Below are 21,412 nucleotides of genomic sequence, written 5' to 3'. Positions count from 1 at the left end.
GCTGAAATCTCCCAAGGCACAGAAGGACAAAATGAAAGCATCAAACACAGCATGTATGTTTTACAGTAGAATTTATCACTTGAGAAAATTGCAACACTTTGCAAGAACAGTGTTTATGACACGTAAGAGCAAGGGCATGTTTCACCTGCTGCTGAGATAACATGGCAACACCATCTCTGGACATTGGAGTCTGGGTTCAGCTTTGTCACAATGTGGCAGAAAAACAATCATGGGTTTGCACCTGCCTAGTTGGTCCTCTGCCTGGAAGTCAGAATATATCTCCAGAAACAACAGCCTCCTAAATCAGAAGTTTATCCATGCTGACTGCTAAGATAGGACATAGGACTTTATTTCTTCTTGAAAACTACAAAGGCATCACATAATGTCTAATGAACAAGATTGCAGTAGGAGGTGAACAAGCTGTAAGAATTAAGCTGCTCTCTTCCTGCTAATGTCAGTAGAGAAACACTCTAGAGCAAGGATCATTGTTAGCTCCACTGCTAGAAATGATAGTACAAAAAAATTCCAACAATTTAGAAACCATGCCAGTCCCAAGCAACATCCCTTTTTCCCCTGGCAACTTTAACAGAGGTGACAGTACAACTGTCCTTCATCTCCTGACTGCTGGAAGCCAAGCAAAAGAGGATCTGCTCACAAGAATAGAAGAACATGTACAATTTGCAATTTAAAAGGGGTTGTAACTGCCTCCCATTAAAAAAAAAAGTATCTCTCAGAGGAGCCAATAAGATTGACAAAGAAAACCATCATAGGAACAAACCCATGTGGCAGCATTTCTTTGACCCAATGAAATCCCACAAGGGACCAAGCGATGCCCAGGGCTCGCAGCCTATGCTTCACTTAACCACATCTGAAACTACCAAAGTGAAAACAACTCCCAAAGACAGACAGATCTGGAGGCAGAAAGAGAAAATGAGGACATCGCAATATGCTTTCAGAATTTCTGATAAAGAAACAAGACCAGAAATTTGTCTGTTTGCACACATACTTAGTAAGCTAAAATATCTGCTCACACTTCTGGCCTTGCCCCAGACAAGCAGGGACACTCTGTCAAGGAATAAAAGGGAAACTGCTTTCACTGGGCCTTTTTTAAGGCCTGTGGTAGGAACAGAGCAGCAATGTTGCTCCCAGAGAACACTATACAGGTTCCAAGTACAATGTTTTGTGATGTATAGAAAGGTCACGGCTCTTCTTAGAAAGGGACCAAGGAGATGAAGACTGCATTAAGCAAAGCTCTTCTCCCTACCCTTTTTATATTCACACAGAAGTTCACAAACATCAAGTTCCAAGTAATACCAGCAGGATATTTTAATAGTAGTACTTCATCACAACTGCTTTTTCAGAGCTTGCTCTTGTATTTATGTTTAGTTCATCTCTTCCTTTTCACAACCTACTTCCCCCACCTCTTCCCAGATTTAGCAATATTTTTATGCACTCCATTCTAAACTGGGAGCTTTTGTTTTGCTTTTCCATTTTTTGATTGCTCTGAAGCAATTGTTAAGTTCTGCATAAAATGTTCTTACCATTCCAGGTGATTTTCAACAAAGGCAGACATGGGGCTGATCTGTACAGTGTAAGTGTCATTGGCTGAATACTCAAACAGCCCATAATAGGGATTGAAGAGCTCCTGAGACAGAAGGAAAAAGAATTCTCGGGAGGGGCCACTGTAGTCCAACCTGGAAAGAAAAATGTGGAAAAGATAAAATTAGGCTGCTTACCATTTGAGTGGATTTTCTGGGTTTGCCTACATTGGCTGCTGTCTTAGTACAGAGGCCTGTGCAGTCCAGTGTTTCTAAGATGATTTATCTCTCCTCTCAAAACTTGATTCCAAGTCCTGAACAAGTTGAAATGCCAAAATTTCACCAATATCCAGGCTGATCTGGGAGGAATTGTAACTGGGACACATGCCTTAAGTAGTTTACTTTCCTTTGTCCCAAAAGCTTAGCAAACTGGAGGTACAAGGCTACAAGCAGATGGGTAGCTTTCTAGTGAGTGGGTTTGAATCTCCTGTAAACATTTGGGTTCACAGACCAGAAAGCCTGGCCTAAAGCAGAAATTGCTCTGACCTTCCTGCAATGAGATGTACTCAAATCTAACTGCAATGATACTTTTTTAGCTACAGAAACCATAAGGGTTCATGCTGAACAAGACCAAGTCCCAGCAGAATTGTATCTCTTATGGCAGAATGGTGATTCCTAGCTTGGTCCATCCAAGCCCTTCCACTTTTCTGTTATTTTCATGTGGTACACTTTAAATTGAGCTTTGCTGTTGTATGAATTTGCTCCACAGAGAGCCTCTTTTTTTCCCTTGAATTTTTTATGCTCAACTTGGAAAACAAAAGGAGAACGAGACTAAAATTTTTTCCTGAATGCATTAAATGAAAACTGTGGTGGATTTATTAAAAACAGATCATTCTCTAATAACGGTGAGTAGGTTTTCTCAATCTAAAATAAACCTACATGTAGCAATATGAAGAAATTATCTGTAGTCATATATCATGTGTGCCAAAAGATTTTCTGAGGTGGACACTATTCCTTCTACTTAACAATTGTAAAGCAAGTAGAAACTTTTGCAACTGGATCAGAATGGTCTGTATTATGAAGTTATAGAAGCATAAGTGACAGGGGTTGAATCATTGATTTGTGCAACTAGAAAGAAGGGAAAGGGCAGATGGGCCCATCCTCCTGTGTTTTATATCTGGAGATTCAGTACTTCTCTCTTTGAGGAGCTTTAGCTCTAGCATCATGTAATGACACGAAAACAACCGTAAAAGGGGATGGTAACAAGCCCCCATGACCCACTAGTGCCATGGACCAGGTCTGGACATCAAAGTACTGGGTTAAGCCTGATAATGGCTGGAGTAAAGAGCTACAAACAAGACATGTCTGTGTTCAAAACCTCCAACAGGAGACTAGTTATTGCATTTCTGGCCAACACACTAACTCATCATAAAGCCTTTACAGTTCATTTTCAATGGCCTTTTCCTTTGAACTGTGGGAAGCTGTGCCCATACAGCATCACGTGGCCATACAGCATCAACTCTTCGGTAGGGAATTGGCATCTTGGAGTCCTTCCAGCAGAATGCATATTAGCATTAAGCAGCAGAAACCCTAGAGGAATGTATCTTCAGATGTAAATAAATCAGTGAAGAATGAATGAATTTGCACATGAAGCTGGTTTGTAATTTCTCCTGAGGACACCGTGCCACACAGAAAACAATATGACTTTGGCCAGTATTAGCATTCCAAAATGCTATTCCAAAAACTTAAACTGAAGTGTGCTACATGTTTATGCTTTACTTGCAGGCCAGAGGCAAGATCAGCTGTGAAAGATGACCTCTGTTACACAATATTGAATCCATAGAGAATAAAAAGTAAGAGTGAAAAAAACCCTGATACTGAGGTCACTGAGTAACTCTCTTTGTTACTTCTGTTTCCCACTGGACGTAACCTGTCCTGAGACAAGGGACAGAAGCCCTTCACTTGCCATGACGCCTCAGAGCTGAGAGTGTCAGCAGTTGCTGGACATGTTGAGAGTTGCCTCAGGTACTGTCTGATACCTTTGTAATTTAAATCCTACACACATGGTTTTTGAAAAGAAGAGACTTTACATGCAAAGCTACTGAAATACAATTTCATGCCTTTGTAATATGGCACACTGGAAATATGCACATAATGGTCTTTCCATTATAAAAGTGTGTGGATTAAGCCTCCATTACAACATAGCTCTTGATGTGAGCCAGGGTGGCTTTGAAAAGTTGTGCTTACATTTGAAAGCAAAAGGTCAGAGGTTGGATTTCATCATACAAGAATGGCTCATGGATTGTAAGAGTTGTAGGAAGCTTCCTGAGAAAGGCCTTCTCAAGAAACTTCTATTGCTTTCTGATTCCAACTGTATGAATTAAATTTTAAAGACTAAACAGCATTAATGTTTCTCAGTTAAGATGGAAACAAGAAATCCACACATGGATAACAAATGATCATTAGCTGGCATGTAAAGCAAAAATTTTTAAAGCAAAACCAGATCCATTGTGAAGAGTTAGAGTAACAAACTGGAAAAAGGTCTGGTCTCTAACTATAGGCCTGAGACTGATTCAGTGTATAAATATTGGCCTGTAGTTGAGTTTTCCCTTCCAGCCTGTCAAAATATCTATGGCAAACAAGATGACAATAGATTTAACCACTTAAACTGTCACTTTGAGACATCTAGATGGAAGGTGTTCCAGGAAAATGAAGCATTGTTGTTATTGTTATTTTTGACAAATGTTTTAAGTTGATTAAGATGAATCACTTACTCAGAGGTAAAACAAAACCAAATAAACATTACATAAGAAGAGAGGCTCAGCCTTAGTCAACTTGGTGTTTTGCAACATAACAGCTAATTCAGAACTGAGAGCATTCTGTGGTTCCCTACCCTTCCTCGCCGACAAACGTGACGTAGAGTTTGTTCCGCTGGAGCTCCTTGCGTGAATACGCCATTACCTGGTTGAAGGTGCCTTCCAGCAAGTGGTCACGCCGTATAATTAACCTGCAAAGGGCGGCGGAAATAAAGATCGGATGATTGAGTCTTGTGTGAGCTTGTGAGGCTGCAGGTAAACAACAGCTGTAAAGAGAGACATTCGCTCCAAGAGAACTTAATAAAATGGCATCTGCTGGTGCCTGTGCTACTTGTCCATTATGGGTTTCCACTGGCTTTTCTATGTGCCTTGAAGGTGAATTCCCTCACAATGGCATGATTAGGTCCAAAGTGCTGCTCTGCTGCTAAGACTTTCTGCAACAGCCCATATGTACAATTTTATATGGTAGAGGGGGTTGTGAGTTTGCTGTGTATACGAAGTCACAGCTTTCAGAAATTGGCCCCAGACATTTCCTGGATTTAATCCAGTGAATGTCCACAGACATACTGCTTCTGTAGCAGGGGAAGTAAAGGGAGTTATCAGCCTCTGTTTATACAACACATCTTTCATTCCCTTACTAATCTCTACAACAACTTAATGAATAGTACTTTTACACACCATCTGTAAAAGAAACCCTTCTTGCTCACATGTTCATTAACATTTTAAAACAGACCTTCTAAAATATATTTTGTGAGTGCCTTGGACCCATTTAGTAGGACACCAAAAAGGGTAACCACCAGCTAGGACTCTCCTCAGCTCTGTAAGATCATTTTGCTGATGACATTTGCCTGGAATAAATTGCTTGGCTTCATACTTTCATTTTTTCCACAACAGATGTCCTTTGGTAGGAAGCCAGCCTGAAGCATAAATTCAACCAGATGCCCAGGGAATACCTTAGAAACAGCCCACAGCCTTTGGCAAAGTTGGATAACTAGATTGAGCACAAGTTGGTACAGACTCAAAACCCAGCTAACAAGATGTATGGAAAGAAACTCCACAATCAAATAAGAGAGAACACCAAATACATGAAGACTGGCAGAAATCTCTCCAGTTCAAATCCAGGAAGGCTATCAACACAAAGAACTATGGAAAGTTAAACCTGAATGTAGAGACTAAGTTCTATAGAATCATGTTCTGGTCCTGAGTTACACTGGTAATCCTGAGTTATACATATCTACTGTTATGTAGATCCAAATATTTTGGATTCATCCCACCATTACAATGATATACCTATTGTTAATATCTGGTGGGTGTTTGTCTGGAAGGATAATCCTCCTACAGGCAAATTATAGGTAGGAATATGAATATACCTCTTAAATAGTCAAGAAATGAGAGTATAAGAGAATACAAATCTTTAAGTAAAACTTCCACACAAAATCCTCTTGAAGGTCACCCTTTTTGCAGGGTATATGAAGATCTTATCTTTCCCTGATGGTTATGTAAAAAATGCAATCTTCAGGGTGTTTTACACTCCCTATCCCCATCTTCATGGATAATGAATGACAAAAGACAAAGCTATGTCCCGTTAGACTGAGTGATTTTAATACTTACTTAATTTTCCCTGGACCTTGCCCATACCCTTTGGCTTCAAGTTTTCGATAGAAATTGCGGAGCTTGGCTTCAAAGTCCCTCCTGTATGGAGAAGGTGCTCTTGCACTTGCTCGCTGCAGCCCTGGAGGGAAAATAAACAGCATCCCAAGGTGTAAGGGGCTTGACATTCTGCCAAATCATGCAGCTGATGTTTCCACACAGAACTGGTTAATAAATGTGTTAGGAACTTTTTGCAGGTATACAGTGCACTCAGTGTTTTTTTTGCTCTTTCTGGCATCAATAGAGTTGTAAATTCCTGTAATTCAGTGATTGCAAAGAACTTCCAGGGACTGTGTCCTCTTCAGTAAAAGTACTGTTAAGCTCACCTTGTGTGTACCTTTGTGTTGCCTCTGCCTTTAACTGTGATTGAATGGAAACTGAAGGATCAGAAAGGCATGAAAAAGACTGACATGCATATCTACCTCTAATGGTCAGTAGCATTTAGGTTTTCTTTCCCTTTTGCACTTTTAAGAGATCTCTCTCCTCTGCATTGTATAGGAGATCTCCTTACTTGGCAGGATTAAACCTCTGAAACTCAGAGCAATGCTTCTCACTGGAGCCTAGCAGCCCAGCCAAGCTGGGAGTCAGGTTCCCTGTGTTAATCTGACTGTATATTAAACACTTCCAGCTATCAACACAAAACCCTCTGTGGCATCAAAAAGGATTTCTGACAGCAAGAAATGCTACATTTCCCTATTGTGATTCACACATAATAGCAGATTTTTCAGCAATTTGGAATCTGCTTTGTTTTGAAGGGTGCATTCTCAAAGTAGGTGATTATTCTTTTTGTATAAACAACTGCCATGACATAAAAGGCCAAATAATGGATTAATGAAATCCCATTTACCTATCTCATTGCAAAAGACAATAAAAAACAGCCCTTTTATGAGAAATCTGGCAGCAAACGATCCACAGGAAAGAAAAAAAAGCCCATCACATTTAGTGGGAGCCAAAAGTACCTTGGCTGCCATGAGGGAAAGACATTACTGTCTCTGCTGGTAAAACAGAAAGGTGTATTTACATGTAGTGCAAAGAGAATCCCTTGCAACTCTTGTTTCTTCTGTCAGCCTTTTGTTTTCCTCCAGGACATAAGAGAAGGGGTGCTCTCAATTATCCAGGACAGAAATTAGCAAGAAGAGAGTGTTGCTGGAAGTGAGTATTTGCCTTTGTGTTTTCACAAGAACAGTCTCCTATGTAACATTTGTGCCATATACTTGGATTCTTGTCCTGAAAAAGACTTGCTTATGACATATCCTGATGTAGACAAGGGGAATTTGGAATCACAGTGGTGTTAAAACTCATTAATGAAAATAGGACATTCTGACAAAACACTGCTCTTCTATAGAGAAGGGTATAGCATTTAACTTCTTCACATCAAAAAACCTTTCCATTTTCCACAGCCACATCAAGACTTGAACTTCTCTTCTCCATTAATTTTGTTCACAATCAGATAATTCAAATGCATTCTCAAAAAGCTCAGCCAAAAATGGATTTCTTCAGATCACATTTCTGTTGATTCTTTCAAAATGGCCACTGGACACAGCCACACAGTAAGACTGCAGTGGGGGTTGTGTCTCTTGGCAAAAGGGAGACATTAGCTTCTCAAATTTCTATAGCATAAACAATAACTACACCGACATAGCACAGCTGGAAATAACCTTCTCAGACAGCATGTCTTTCTGGAAAATATGTTTCCTGTCGAATGTAAGTTAATGGGTTCAGCACGGGAGGTCAGGTTAGATGATGAAGATGATCCCCTCAGGTCTCGAAATATATGTGTCTTGGGAAGAAGAGAAGTTTTTGGAACATTAAGTGGAGGAGACTGAACTTTACAAGGGTACTGGAAGTGCTGCAGCACACCTTCAATTTGGAAGTGCTCTTGGCTGCCGTCACATAAAATTAATGTGCTTCCATGTCAGTGACTTATGCTTGGAGTACACCATTCTCTTATCCTAATTCTTTCCAACGATATAAAAAGGTATGTATCAATATATACATAGCAGCACTGGAAACTGATCCAGTAAAAAAAGCAGCTGGGATCAGATTCAGAGTGGGCACTGGAATTAGCAGGCTGACATCTGATGCTAGCTCTGAGTCTGCTCTTTTTATTTATTAGAAGAAACACCACAAATGCAAGATTTTGTTCTAATTTCCCCATCTCCTTACCTGGAGAGTTTTGGGGTGATGAACAGGGTGAGCAGCGAGGAGAAAAACTGTAACCTGGATGGAAGGCTGCCTGCAGTGGTATGTAGGACATGATATCCTCTTCAAAAAGGCTGCATGCAAAAAGTCATAGAGAGAGATTTAGTTCACATTCATCACATAAAGGGATGTAAATACGCAGTATGGTGTAAGTTCATTGTGTCAGATGTTTGGGTGCATCTCTGAATGCATGGATTAAAAAAATCCATAGGCTTCCCAAAGACAACCTGGTCATTAGCAATGAAGAACAAAATGAATTTTAATAGATGTTTCATGTTAACATGGTAGGTCAGCCACTGATGGAGGGCAAAGACGTGAGGCTACGTAGGAAACAGGGACACCTTCAACACATGAGCAGAGACGAGTAAAGATGCACACTCTGTCTCCCAGGCTGTTTTACTTGGGCCATTTTCAAGTAGTTCAGTGCTTTGACTGCTTGAATTGAAATGATGGGAATAAGTTGAAAACTTCTTGCATTAGGCAGTGCTATTACAGCACACCAACCCCATCTGGGTAATGCAACATTTCCCATCTCAGCCCAAGACAATACAATAAGTTCTTAGCTGCACTGAAGACAAGTAGGACCTAAAGACCAAGCTCTCTGGCTCCAGTACAAACTGAAGCCTTATAGTCTTTACCCAAACAATGCTCACCGCACTGGACATTCAGGTTTCATGCATGTGTGGCAGCATTGCTGCAGTAAGATTATCAATTTCACGAGCAGTTAAATTAGTGTAGTGAGAAAGACAAGGGATTTTTTTCCTCTCTTTTTTGTTTTTTCTTTCTTTAAAAAACAAGATTTTTTTTTCCATAAAAGGAAACATTTTGACCTGATTCTTTTTTATCTGCTACTTGATGGTAACAGCCATACTGACTGAGCTGGCTGCATTTACTGCACTGATGTAGGCTGCCTTCCAGGAAGTAAAAAATTGACAGATACACTCTGGCTGAATCATTTTGGATGGCTATCAGTATGACCTGATTTAACAAAATCTTTTCAATTATGTTGAGAAAGAGCCAGATAGTTTCTCTGATACTGTAAGTAATGACATTATGCTATTGATCAAATTGATTACCTCAGCAGAATTACTAAATCTGCATCACACGACAACTTTTCAAGCCCATGTGTACCCTCTGTCCGAATGTAATGGATCTTCTCCCTGAAACATAAATGATATTATGGAGAGGAGAAGAAAAAAAAAATACAAAACCAGAAAAAAAAGCCATGCCATTATCATGGCTTGAGCCATGCATAGAGTAGTTACTCTCTGGTATTTTGCCAGTTCCTGTTTATCTCCTTATAAAAATGGCAAACATCCTATATGCCTGATTCATTTTCTCATCTTCCTAATAAACTTGCAAAAAAAATTCTGTCTCTATCACTCAGTTTACTGATCCAAAAGAAAGAGATTTTATTACCTATTTTAGAGAACAGAATGATTCTTAGTCCTTCAGTTTCATGTGTACATGTCAGGTCACCAACTGCAGATTTTTTGTGTAAGCCTACAACTACACATAGCACCTTTTGTTAAAAGAATTTGCAGTAATATCACTTCCTTTCCCTCTGTCAGTTCCATCTGGAAAATAACACTCTAATATATACTTGATATGAATTAATCACATAGAGGTTATACAGTGTTACATATTAATTAATCAGACAGAGGTTATACACATGTTACACGTGTTGCATGTGTAAAATCATACCTTTTGTTAATAAAAACTGGGAAATATAGGATAGGATCCTATCAGCAGATTATGATCATGGAAGGTAGACATCTACACCCCAGCCTATCAGTGTTTTTCTAAAGCACTGCATTGTCCAAATATTTTTATTCTAGTATTAAGTCAAAATATTACACCTCAAGTCAAGGATGTGCTCTAGAACCTTGTAATCAAGGTCCATAAAAGATGAACTTTGCATCCTAGGAGTTTGCTTAACACCAGCTGCATGAGCATTAGACAGTAGCTTGGATAACTCCTGGCTCAAGGGATAATCAGCAATGACCTGGAGGCAAAAGGCTAAATATCCTGTTACAAATCTCATTATGCACTGGCTAAGCTGTCTAGCCCCTATCACTGGTCAATTTTGTTCTCTGCTCAGAAAGAGATAAAAGCATTATCTGTTCTCTGGGAAATGAAAATTCAAGTTACAGCTGAGAAAAGAAAAAAGTCTGGAATAATTTGATGGTGAAGATAAAAATTTCTGTTACAGAAATGTACATCTTGAATACTGAGAGTATTTTTCATTCTATTTCTCATTTTATTTGCATGTATCAATTCCTCTAGAAGGAAATCTAATCCTTACACCCAAAAAATTCTTTGTCTGGCCCTCAGAGGTAAGTGAGGAGTCAGTAAGGCTACAAGCAGCAAGCACACTGCAGGAATTTGGAAGTCCTCTCCCCCTTCAGCACTCCTGCAGCCACACCTCTGACTGCACACTACAACCTAAACTCTTGGTCAAACTCTCAGCTGGTGCACATGGGCATTGCTGACATTGATTAACAGCAGCTTAAGTTCTTGACCAAAATCAGTTAATTCGAACTTTGGAATTCAAATGAGTTTAAGTTATAATGGTGATTGGTTCTGTTTTTTTCTGTTTTTAAAAAATCTAATAGGAAAGGAATGGGCTTAAGAAAAAGAAAGACACAATATAACTACCTTGGAAATTACTACCTTTAAGTCAAGCGAGAAAGATTAAGACAAGAGTACAATCCACTTCATAATAATGCTCCTATTTCTTTATAAAATCTAGGGTGACTACATCCATGACAGGAGTGCAAATCCAACCATAAAGCAAAGTCCTGGTTCTGCTGGACTTATTAGGATTTTGCTGCTGACTTCCATCCAGAAACTCTTTTAACTCTATCTTCTGAAAAGCAAAGAGGTAATTGCAGGTGAAGGCAGAGTTTCTGCTCACTATTTGCCCATATTTATTTTTTTCTTTCTTGGATGTCTGTGGAAAGTAACTATAGTAACCACATGGATCCTGGTGCTTCCCGTCTACTCTTTAATGGTGACAGTGCTATAGGAACTCCAAGTTCATTTTTTGTACTACAGTTACTAGAATTTGTTTTTTTCCACTACAAAAAGTGCTTCCTGGAAGTAGGGTACAGCAGCCTGGAGAAGAACGGTACCTGAGTGCATGGTTTCTGGCCAAGCTGGGTTGACGCTCCTGCAGCATCTCAAAAATGTTGGGTTGGCGTAGAAATGCAACAATCTTGTCATTGTAAGCTGAAAAAGGTAAATCAAACCAGAGTCTTTATTTACCATGTCACCAGAACTCTGCAGGGGCACACTGCACTGCCAGTGTGGCACAGGGCAACATGAGGCAGCACATACAGCTGATGAAAAGTCCTAAAACCTACCTTTGTGAGCACTGCTTTGAGATGAAAAACAAAAAACTTGGCTTACCCAGAGGTAATGCCTCGTGATGGTGCTGGTTTCGAATAGCTGTTACAAGACTATTGCCTGGTCTGGCCAACAGAGTAACTCCTCTGTTTCGAGAGACTTCAGAGGCCTACAACATCAGAGAAAAGGAAAAGAATGATCAAAACTGACCACCAGTAGCTCATCAGTCAGTTGAAAGATTTGTCATCTTTACTTCTGTAACCTTCAGAACGGTCCATGATGCTGATTGAAGGACAGTAAGCATGCATGAAAATTATGGCTTTATACTTGAGTCACCTTAAAAAAGGCAAGTAATTCTGTGCTTCCAAATGAAGGTACACCATTATCCATAGCTATCCCACCTCCTCAGTGCTGTAGGCACCAGAATATAGAAGTGAATGTACTTTAATGTAGGTATTGCAGTGATGGACTTCTCTGGTTCAATGGAAATAAAATCTCTGTAGTATCACACTACATACTCTGTAGTATCAAACATGTCTTGTTTTAGCATAACTGCATTACTTCAAGGATTTACAACAATGCTTTTGAAAAGAGAAAAAACCCACAATGCTGCAATGTTCATTCAGTGTTGCTGAGGAGAAATTTAATAGTGGAAATAACATGAGGAATGTCTATGTACATCATAACACAAAAAAGGCTGTATCGTCCCAGAAGGCTGCCTAACTTGCATAACCAGAAATTGGATTGCATACGCTGAAAAGAAGAACATAATCCAAAGATCTGATAAACGGAGTAGTAAGAAGGAAATTTTTCACTGCCCCTTAACTGAGGCCCTTAAAGAAAGCCACTGTTCTAAATACACTACCAAGTGAAGGGAATCATGTCAGAAAGTCAGAGTCCTTAAAAGGTGGGACAACACCCAATATGAGGATATTAAAAGGCAAACAATGACATCAGGCACTGTTTTTATTAAGGCGTTACTTGCTGGTTAATTTTTTTGAGATTTGTGAAAGTTGAGGGGAACCCACCTATCTCATGTTTTCCTCCAGAATATGGTCACAGTGAGGCCAAGAGAGGAATCACAGAATGGTATGGGTTGGAAGGGACCTTAAAGATCATCTAGTTACAACACCCCTGCTATGGGCAGGGACACCTTCCACTAAACCAGGTTACTAGGGCCCCCTCCAATCTGGTCTTAAAACACTTCCAGGCATGGAGCAGCTTCACAGCTTCCACAGTGTCTCTGGACAATCTGTTCCAGTGCTTCACCACCCTCACAGTAAAGATTTTTTCCTAATATCTGATCTCAACTTACCCTCTTTCAGTGTAAAGACGCTCCTCCTTGTCCTGTGACTACAGTGTGAGGCTGTATCGGGACAAGATGCATTAGGAATTCCAACTGCCACTCCACTGGGCTAATAGGTGCTCCTTTCTCACTGCACAAATTATAGCATTTGGCAACCACTTCAGGAAGAAATCGTCCCAACTTCAATATTTTAAATGCTTAGCTCTGCATCCAAGCAAACAGTGCCAACCCATTTTCAGTGGTACAGTCAAAAGCCAAATCTTCCAATTGGATATACACAAAAACTGGAAAGCTAAATGTGCCTGGCAAGCTGCCTTTTGGAACCCATAAAGCTTAAAATGTTTACATGTAACAAGATACCAGTCAATAATGTACTTGATACGTGTCAACACACAGGTTAAACAATAAAGTTCTTAACTATTCTAATCAAGCACACTGTAATTTAAAACACAAAACTGCTGTGCAAGTGCATGGTGAATGTTTCGCTTCATCAACCAGTTAGGATTTCTCTTGTACCCTTTCACTGCCTTTGTCTCCTCTTCACATGCCCACAGGCTAACTTACAAGGAAAGTTTAGATCACGCTTAGGCAGCTTCTCCCCTGTGACCCAGGCATCTACCCCAGCAAGCTCTTTGTGGCCTTTACAGCATCCACTCCATGCTATGGCACAGGGGGGAACCTTAGGTGCAAGAGGTGCCCTGTGATTGCACCATTTCTTGGGCTGTTTGTCAGCATCACACACTGGCCCATGACCAGCTGTACTAGTTAGGATGTGTGGGAGGCTTTGTCTCAGCTTCTTCACTTCCAGGGAGCGCTGGAGCTCAAGTAAGGATACCTATTCCTCAGGTCCTTGCAGAATAGACTTGAAAAAGAATGTGGATAGTGTCTGAGCCTGCTTTTAAGGGTGATCGTTGACTCATCCTTGATAAAAACAAATCCTATGCCCTTGCTGCTACACTTAATTTACTGACCAGAAGAAAGAAAGGGGAAAGGGAGGAATAACAGAGGAGTTAAACACATATCTTCCATGAAAATTAGGGCCACGTGTTCTTTGTTCATCACTTGGGAATTTCACGGTACTTCTTCCCAGCCTGGGCCTGGCTACTCCTCTTGCTCTTGTCACCATTCCTTTTGGTTAGCTTTCCAGTGCCTGGACATATTTCTCCTGGAGCAAGAATTTTGGAAGGAAATGTGTATTGTGCCTGTGAAAAGAAACTTTCGCTCCCTTCTTCCCATCTTCCCAGTTCTGGTTTAAGAGATAAAGTCCTCTAGATTGTAAGAATCCAGTTCTGTACACACCTCAATAAACTGGTGATGTAAGTCTCTTCATCACCATCCCTAGGAATTGCTCATGCTGTGTTTGGTCTTTGCATGTTTACATCTCCAAACATTTTTTCTCTGGCAACACAGGAAAATTCCCAGCCCTCTAATTAACTTCAATTCTGCTAACAATTCTCTTTCCTCTCTTAGCTAATAGAGTACAATTGATTGCTCCAATTTAGTGTTCAGTCACAATTGTCTTGTCTACTTTAACTTTTTAATTGAATAATTTAATTTTCATTAGCACATTATTCTCTAATAAAAAATAAAGAGTGACCCCTCTAATGATTTAGTGACCTTGTTCATGTAGGGCAGAGTAATTGACAGATTTATGTCAGGTTTTAACAGCTTTGATATTGACACTGGGATGTGGCAAACTGAGTGGAGAGTCCAAATTACCAGAGGAGCCTTTCAAGATGTAATACCTTTTCCTAGGTTTTATATTGCTGCTGGATATCAGAGGCCCATTTGAATCCTGCTACTTGCTTGCTGTGGTTTGGGTTGGTAAGGAGATTTATATACTGCCATATTCTAGTGCCTTCTCTGTGCTTCTTGCTAACCAGCACCTCTTGCCTCTCCATTGTGGATGCCTGCTTCCTTCCTCTTGCTGTCTTTAAAATCTCTACCCTGTAATCATAGATGTTGATTTTCACTGCAGATGGGAAGCCCTTTAGAGGGAATGGAAAGTGCTTACAAACTGTTCTGTCTTTAGCAGTGGCAGAAGGACATGAATTAGTGACCTATACTTTAGTTACTGATGGCTACTTATAGCTATCTGACCTTTTCTTCCAAAAATTAGGTAACTAGGAGTAGCAACAACCCCCTTTCTCCTGTAAAAGATTGATAACCCTTAAATTAGTGCTTAATAAAGAACCTGTAGCATTTTTTTTTCAAATTAATATATAATACCATTTAATATCAGTAATCTACATAGAACAATGGAAGTTTTTCCAGAGGTCCCTTATTTCATTACCCTGGCTCTTTTCTGTGCCCACTCTGGCAACCACAACTTCGCTATTGATGTCCTTCAGGCTCCTTGGACACATGTACATAACATTGAAAACTGGTGAGTTGTCCTTCGTGGTTCTTCATACCGTCCTGGTGACAGCTTCCAGAAGCCACACCATCTGCTCAGCAAAGAAACCAGCAAGACTGCAGACAGATGACACATGGCCAGGACAAAGCCCCATGTGTGAGTGTACAGACATGATTTATAGGCCAAAGAACACCCAAATGCACTTGGAGAAAATGGCATTGAACATGAGGCTCTTAATAAATAGACTGAGCTGCAAAGGGTTGAGTATTTTCCTTGTAAATAAGGGACTTTTAGGCACCAATCCAAAGTCCTTGGAAATCAATGGGAGTCCTTCCAGTGGAGCAGCAGACATTTCCAAATGGGGAGCTACTTGACTACAGTAAAGAAGTTTGACTATGACAAGGGTGTAGAAGCACTGTGGGACCTGGGCCACCAAGACTGGGAGATGACTATTTCATTGACTATCACGCCAGAACAGTGGCCTCATATTTGATTTCCCTAGATAATCATTACTCAAAAGTATTCAATACTTTTGACTCCCTAGCCTTTACTGGTTTTTTTTGGATTTACTGAATATTGCTCTGTGCCAGCCTTGCCAGTGCTTGCAAAACCAAGTGTATTTTTTCGGCTAGGTGATCTGAGTTGCTCAGTGGTGTTTCTATCCCTGACATGGTGAATGTGCAAACAAGCCTCAGACAAGCATGGACTCAAGCATGAATCACAGTGCAGGTGGCTATCACAGTCATACCAGTAATTCAATCACAGCAGCAGCACTAAACTGAAGGCTGCCAGCAGAGGGAAGTTGCTAAACTGGTGGGAAGATATGACTGAAACAGATCCATTGATACACTTCTATCTTCAGAAAATACGGTGCTACATTCACCCAATACAGAGAAGACATGTCCAAGCTACTCATGCCTTGTTTGCCTTTGGTCCTGAAGAACTGACCTCACATCCTGTTCAGCTCCTAATCCCAACCCACCTGTGAGTGAGAGGTATTCAGACTGGTCCAGCTGCAATAAATTTTGATGCTAATTTCACAAGCATTTCTGCGGATATTTTTGGGGAAGAGAAAGACCCTTTCACCATAGCTCATCTCTAGTTCTATTCAGCAACAATCATTACAAATGTTTAACTGTATGGATTTGCTATATGAAGAATCTGATTGCTGGTACTTTTTTCTACTTAAATCCACAATGCAAACACAGTATTTATGCTTCTTTCAATCCTGTCTATGGCCCTCAGTGATAAAAATCATCCTCATGATATATAGGAAAAATATTTAATGTGACTAAAAGCTGGGAAAGCAAATCTCAGCGTACATTACTGCACTGCTTCTAGGCAGTCTATCTTTTCAGAGCACAGTGTCACAGTGGGGAATGAAGAAACATATGAGGTATCAGGCTATAAAAAAAACCCCCAAAAACTTAAGTAAAGCCAGGCCAGGATGCCAAATATGGATTCTTCTTTTAAAATCTATTCTGTCATCACTTCAGTTATGCTTTACTTGCTTATTATTTTATTCTGAAAACCATCCAAATATAAACCAGCAAGCTCTGAAATAAACCCTTCAGAAAGACAAAAAACTCTCTTATTGTATTTGGAGGATAGATATTAGCAAGCCAGTCTGTTTCAATATTTTTAAAATATAAGAAGTTCCTATAATTCTAGAGAAGACTGCTGTCAAAAGCTCCTGAGTAGATATGAGCACAGTTACCTCTCCAGCGCTGTAGCTACGAAGTCGCTGCAGATGTTGCCGGTGAGTCAGATGATTTGGGAGACGCCCATTCTGCAGCGGGATCCTGGGATCGATGAAGGTGGTAGCTCGGCTATTGTGGTCAACGAAGAAAGACTGAAACACAAAGGAACAATGGTTTCTTTAATAAGAAGACTGCCAACCCTGTGATGGTATCGCGGGAATGCAGCAGGAAAACCACTGTCAACTGTACATGGGAAATACCTTGGATAAGTATAGCCCATGGAAGGCACCTCCAAACAACAGGACTGCCCTACTCAAAGCTAGAATAGCTCTTAGAAAATATCTGAAGCTGTGTAGACCAAAATCATGTGCAATGGCCATGATGTAAACAAGACAGTAGAGAATAATATTATTGGGAAATGTTGCTTTAACTTATTTGGTGGTTCCAGAGGTCAGTCAGCAAAGCTTCATTTGAGATAGACACACTGAGTCAAATTTTGCAGTCACAACAGATCTACTCTGGCTCAAACTTTGTTGTCAGTCCAATGCTGCCTTGCTTTGGTACAATACTGTATAGAAAGCTAGAAATGCTTTGAAACTTTGAAGCTTTTTTCCTGCTTCTAAAATAACTCCCCTTGCTGCTTGTGTTGTTTAAACCGAACCTTCACTGATTTTGAGTCAAGAAGGAAGGAACTTTTAATAATCATGTTGTCTGATGTTCTATGTTAAACAAGTGATTAGTTTTGTTGGCACTCTTACCTTGCCCTGCTGGTCAGTTTTTATCTCCCAGCCACGAGGAAGCTCCAGTCGGGTATCAGCAAACATGTTGATAAAATTTACTAGGTCTCTGTTGTGCTGATACCGCTCAAAATTACGAGCATCTCTACGAATCTTCAGAATCATGTGCTTCAAGCAGGTACTGTTGGTGAAGACTCGATAGGCACTCTGTGAGATGGATAACAGAAGGGAAGAAACCCAGTTCTGATGTCAAAACATATTTGGTTATTTCATGGGCCACATACCCAAAGAACAGAAACAAATCCTGTTAGAATCAAGAAACTCTTCCATCTTATTGTTTTGATTTGAATGACTACTTTACGTGCATATGCAGAATTAAGAAATACAATCTGAAAAGTGAACCATCCCACACATTATACACAGTTAGCTTGTGTAAGAACTGCCTTTTTAATGCACTTTGAAAATGGTCAGATGAAACATCATACACTCAAGGCACATGTAGTTGACCCTTTCACTGATTTTACTGGTCAACAGAAACACTCCTTGTGTGCCTTGGCAGTGCTAGAGATATGCAAAGACAGCTGTGAACATCTATTTTTCTGTAACTGAAATCAAGATGTGCGTGATAGGACTCACAAACTTAAGAGGACCCCAGTGCAGATGTCTCCATATGAGCTTGCTACCTTTTTTATAGTGACTGTACTGCCACAGGGCAGGAACAGACACTTTTTAACTGTCTATTTTTGGAAGAGGTGAATTGTTTCCTGGAATGGAGTATCTGTTTCCACAATGACTACAAAGCTTGTCAGATGGAGACACTTCCATGAGTCCAATGAATGCCACCCCTCAGGCAGCGAGTTGTAACTCACAATGGGCATTAAATACACCTCTAGGGGAATGTGGCCTGGGGCAGCTCAAGGGAATGAACTGATCTGACTGCAGAATAGGGGTCCAGTGAACTGTATATGTTGTTCAATGTGTGTTGTTCAGTGTGTTCAGTGATAGAGCATCACAAAATAATACTTGTGCAACACACAGGCCCATTCATAGGCTACTCTTTGAATCCTTCACTTCAGGGAAAAAGCTCCTCAAGACAGAGTAGGAAACATCACAAAAATCTCCTGAACCTTTTACTAGAGAGAAAATGAGTGTCTTGGTTTGCTGGTCAGCCCAAAGGATTGATTACTCATTAGAGTAATTAAGATCACTGGAGGACTCTAGTCCTAAGTGAAGTGAGCTCCAGTGTGCAGACCCAGAATACGTCCAGAGAATCTGACCCAGCAGCTTTGAATTCCCAATTTCTATGCACGTTTAGTGCATTTTAACCACTATAATTCAATAAAACATCTACAGGTATAATCTTTTTTATGTAAGGATTTATTGTGGTGACGCCACTGAGAATGCTCCCTGTAGCACAAGGCTCCTAATTATGGCAAGGGCTGGTAAATGTTATGAAATTACAGAGATATGATCTCTGTCCTGAAGATATGACCTGCTTATAACCCAGGAAATCTTCATGGTCACAGATTTTTAAGATTCTAGCCTACTACATAACAAAAGTTGTATTTTGATTTAATGGCTGCCTTGAATATCTCTAAGCTGCACTAGGGAAACAAAGAGTGTAATGTAGTTTTATCTCTTAATGGAAATAAAATATCTGAAAAATGAGAGCCTTTCCCTTATAACTCTAACTGCTGGATAATATTTTCCAATCCCAACTTCAGTGGCATAATTAATAGTTTGAAATTTTAATAGGGGCTTGTGGTTAAAATATTACACTCGTGTTAATGCAAAAGTTATGTGGGCCATTATTCCTGTACAAGTGGTATCTGTATGACCATTTGACAGATGTTTTAATAGATTATTCTGGTTCTCACATTAGAGACAAGTTTTTAAGACAAAACTGAAGGCCTCTTTCTGCTTTTTTTGACTTTCAGTGACTAATGAAATTGGGATTTAGTCTCTTGTGAGCTGTTCTTTACACAATTATGGAATCAGTTGCTCATTTTTCCAGCAACCATGCTGGTCAAAAATTACATTGCTCCCAGCTATAAATCATCATATATCACCCTGCTAATGGAAGAAATTATCTGCACTCCATAACCTAGTTCAGGGAATGTCAGATGAGTAAATACATCCCTTCCTTGTCAGGATCTCATGGGTGATAATCTCTGGCAGATGCTTGGAGATGGATGGCTGGCTTCAAACCACAAAGTGCCACAGACAAAACCTGATGTCTGCAGTTAGCTAAAAGGCTGTGCTGAGGCAACTCTCAGTGTTTTACTTTCTCTTTCTTTTGAAAATGAAAATCATTGCTACCCAGAAACGGATGACTTCCCAAATAGTCAGAAGTCACATTTAGATGCCTTGTTGAACTAAGTTTCAGATATGGCAAACTAGGAGTGCATATCCTTGTGGGACTGCCCTATCTGCTTCCTCCTGATACTAGATTTTCTCCACGTCCCTCCAGGTTTGCAAGAAAATGTGTGGTTTTACTGCACTAATGGAAAAAAAATCGTTACTTGAATTTTGAAAATTTGTTTATATTTGTGCTTGCCCCCTTTTTGGGAATGCAAATTGCAAGAGTTAATTTATTTCCCTCTGTTTCCCTTGGTGATATCTGAGTAAGAATTAGTGGTATCTGAGTAGGATTTCTCAGGATGTTGGATCAAAAGACAACAACTTCACTGCCTGCAGCAACAGAATCAACCAAGCTGAAACCAAGGGTTCCTGCTTGTTCTGTAAGGATAACATTAATGAGCTTCTCTGTACCACAGACACTCTTGTGTGAGGCAGAATCCCAGCAAGAGCCTCCTTGGAGCAGCCTGGCTGTAGTGTCCCCAACCTGGTCTGGTGCTCAGAAAGGACAACTGAGCCCCAAGTCACACAATTCAGATTCACTGTGCATTACCCCTGAAGGAGAATTGGTTTTTGAGCACTGGGACTCAAAAATCAATAGTATGAAAGAGCAAATCATATTTACTCACATAGTTTGCATGCAGTACAGTGAAGAACTCAGGATTGGTGATGAACTTCACAGCTGGAGACTGCAGCAACAAGGTGATTTTTTGAGAATTCACAGGAGAAAGGGAACCTTCCCTCCTAATCTCTGGACAAAAGAAAAAAAACCAAACAAAACAAGCCACAGAATCTTGTTAATGTAGTGGCAAACACAGTCTATTATTTAACCTTTAAGAAACAGCTGCAGAAGTGATGATATAAAAAATCCACCACCTGCCCAATGCACCTACCTTGGCATTCCCAAGACAAGCAAACTGATGGATGTCCTTATGTTTAGTGATGCAGTGTGTAGCACAGCAGTGCAGGAGCTGGATGGTTTCCTGAACTGTAGATTATGAAACTCTATGTCAAGTCTGCTGCTGTCCCCAAGTATAATGTGACCACAGCAGTTTTCACCAGCTGATGGCTTGGTTCAGTCACCCAGGTCCATTCTGGTTTCCCCTACAGCTGATTTTAGAGAAATCTGATCTCCCAATCCAGCATTACCCTTTACATTAATTGCACTGGTTTTGAAAAATCCAAGGATTTGGGGACGTGTATGGTAAAGAAAACAAAGCCAGACACAATTGCATTATTTTTAATCTGTATCAATTAATGAAGCACAGGAGCTGAACTGAGCACTGAGAATGTAACTCTGTAGAGGTAGAAACTCCTGATGCTCTTTAGCTACCAGAAAAATTCTTCCCTACCATTCAATTATGGCTTTGGTGCTCTTGGCATTTTCAAATAAAACTACAT

At 40.2% G+C, this 21,412-nt stretch overlaps 1 protein-coding gene across 6 annotated transcripts in view; it reads right to left on the bottom strand.

Annotated features, from left to right (window-relative positions):
* HECW1 (HECT, C2 and WW domain containing E3 ubiquitin protein ligase 1) overlaps nt 1–21,412 on the bottom strand; it is a 254,314-nt gene that overhangs the window by 34,557 nt on the left and 198,345 nt on the right. For all 6 annotated transcript variants that reach the window (XM_021531969.3, XM_021531967.3, XM_021531973.3 and 3 more), the window contains 10 exons: nt 20,641–20,762; nt 17,675–17,860; nt 16,934–17,068; nt 11,618–11,723; nt 11,341–11,437; nt 9,283–9,366; nt 8,171–8,280; nt 5,966–6,086; nt 4,432–4,545; nt 1,542–1,694 (listed from right to left, as the gene is read on the bottom strand). In XM_021531969.3, coding sequence (XP_021387644.2) covers nt 1,542–1,694; nt 4,432–4,545; nt 5,966–6,086; nt 8,171–8,280; nt 9,283–9,366; nt 11,341–11,437; nt 11,618–11,723; nt 16,934–17,068; nt 17,675–17,860; nt 20,641–20,762 — 1,228 coding nt within the window. The remainder of the gene's footprint in view (nt 1–1,541; nt 1,695–4,431; nt 4,546–5,965; nt 6,087–8,170; nt 8,281–9,282; nt 9,367–11,340; nt 11,438–11,617; nt 11,724–16,933; nt 17,069–17,674; nt 17,861–20,640; nt 20,763–21,412) is intronic.

This window comes from Lonchura striata, chromosome 1 (assembly GCF_046129695.1).
Source record: "Lonchura striata isolate bLonStr1 chromosome 1, bLonStr1.mat, whole genome shotgun sequence".
NCBI lineage: Eukaryota > Metazoa > Chordata > Aves > Passeriformes > Estrildidae > Lonchura > Lonchura striata.
Note: the sequence above shows the minus strand (reverse complement) of the source record. Positions and strands in the feature narration are given on the sequence as shown.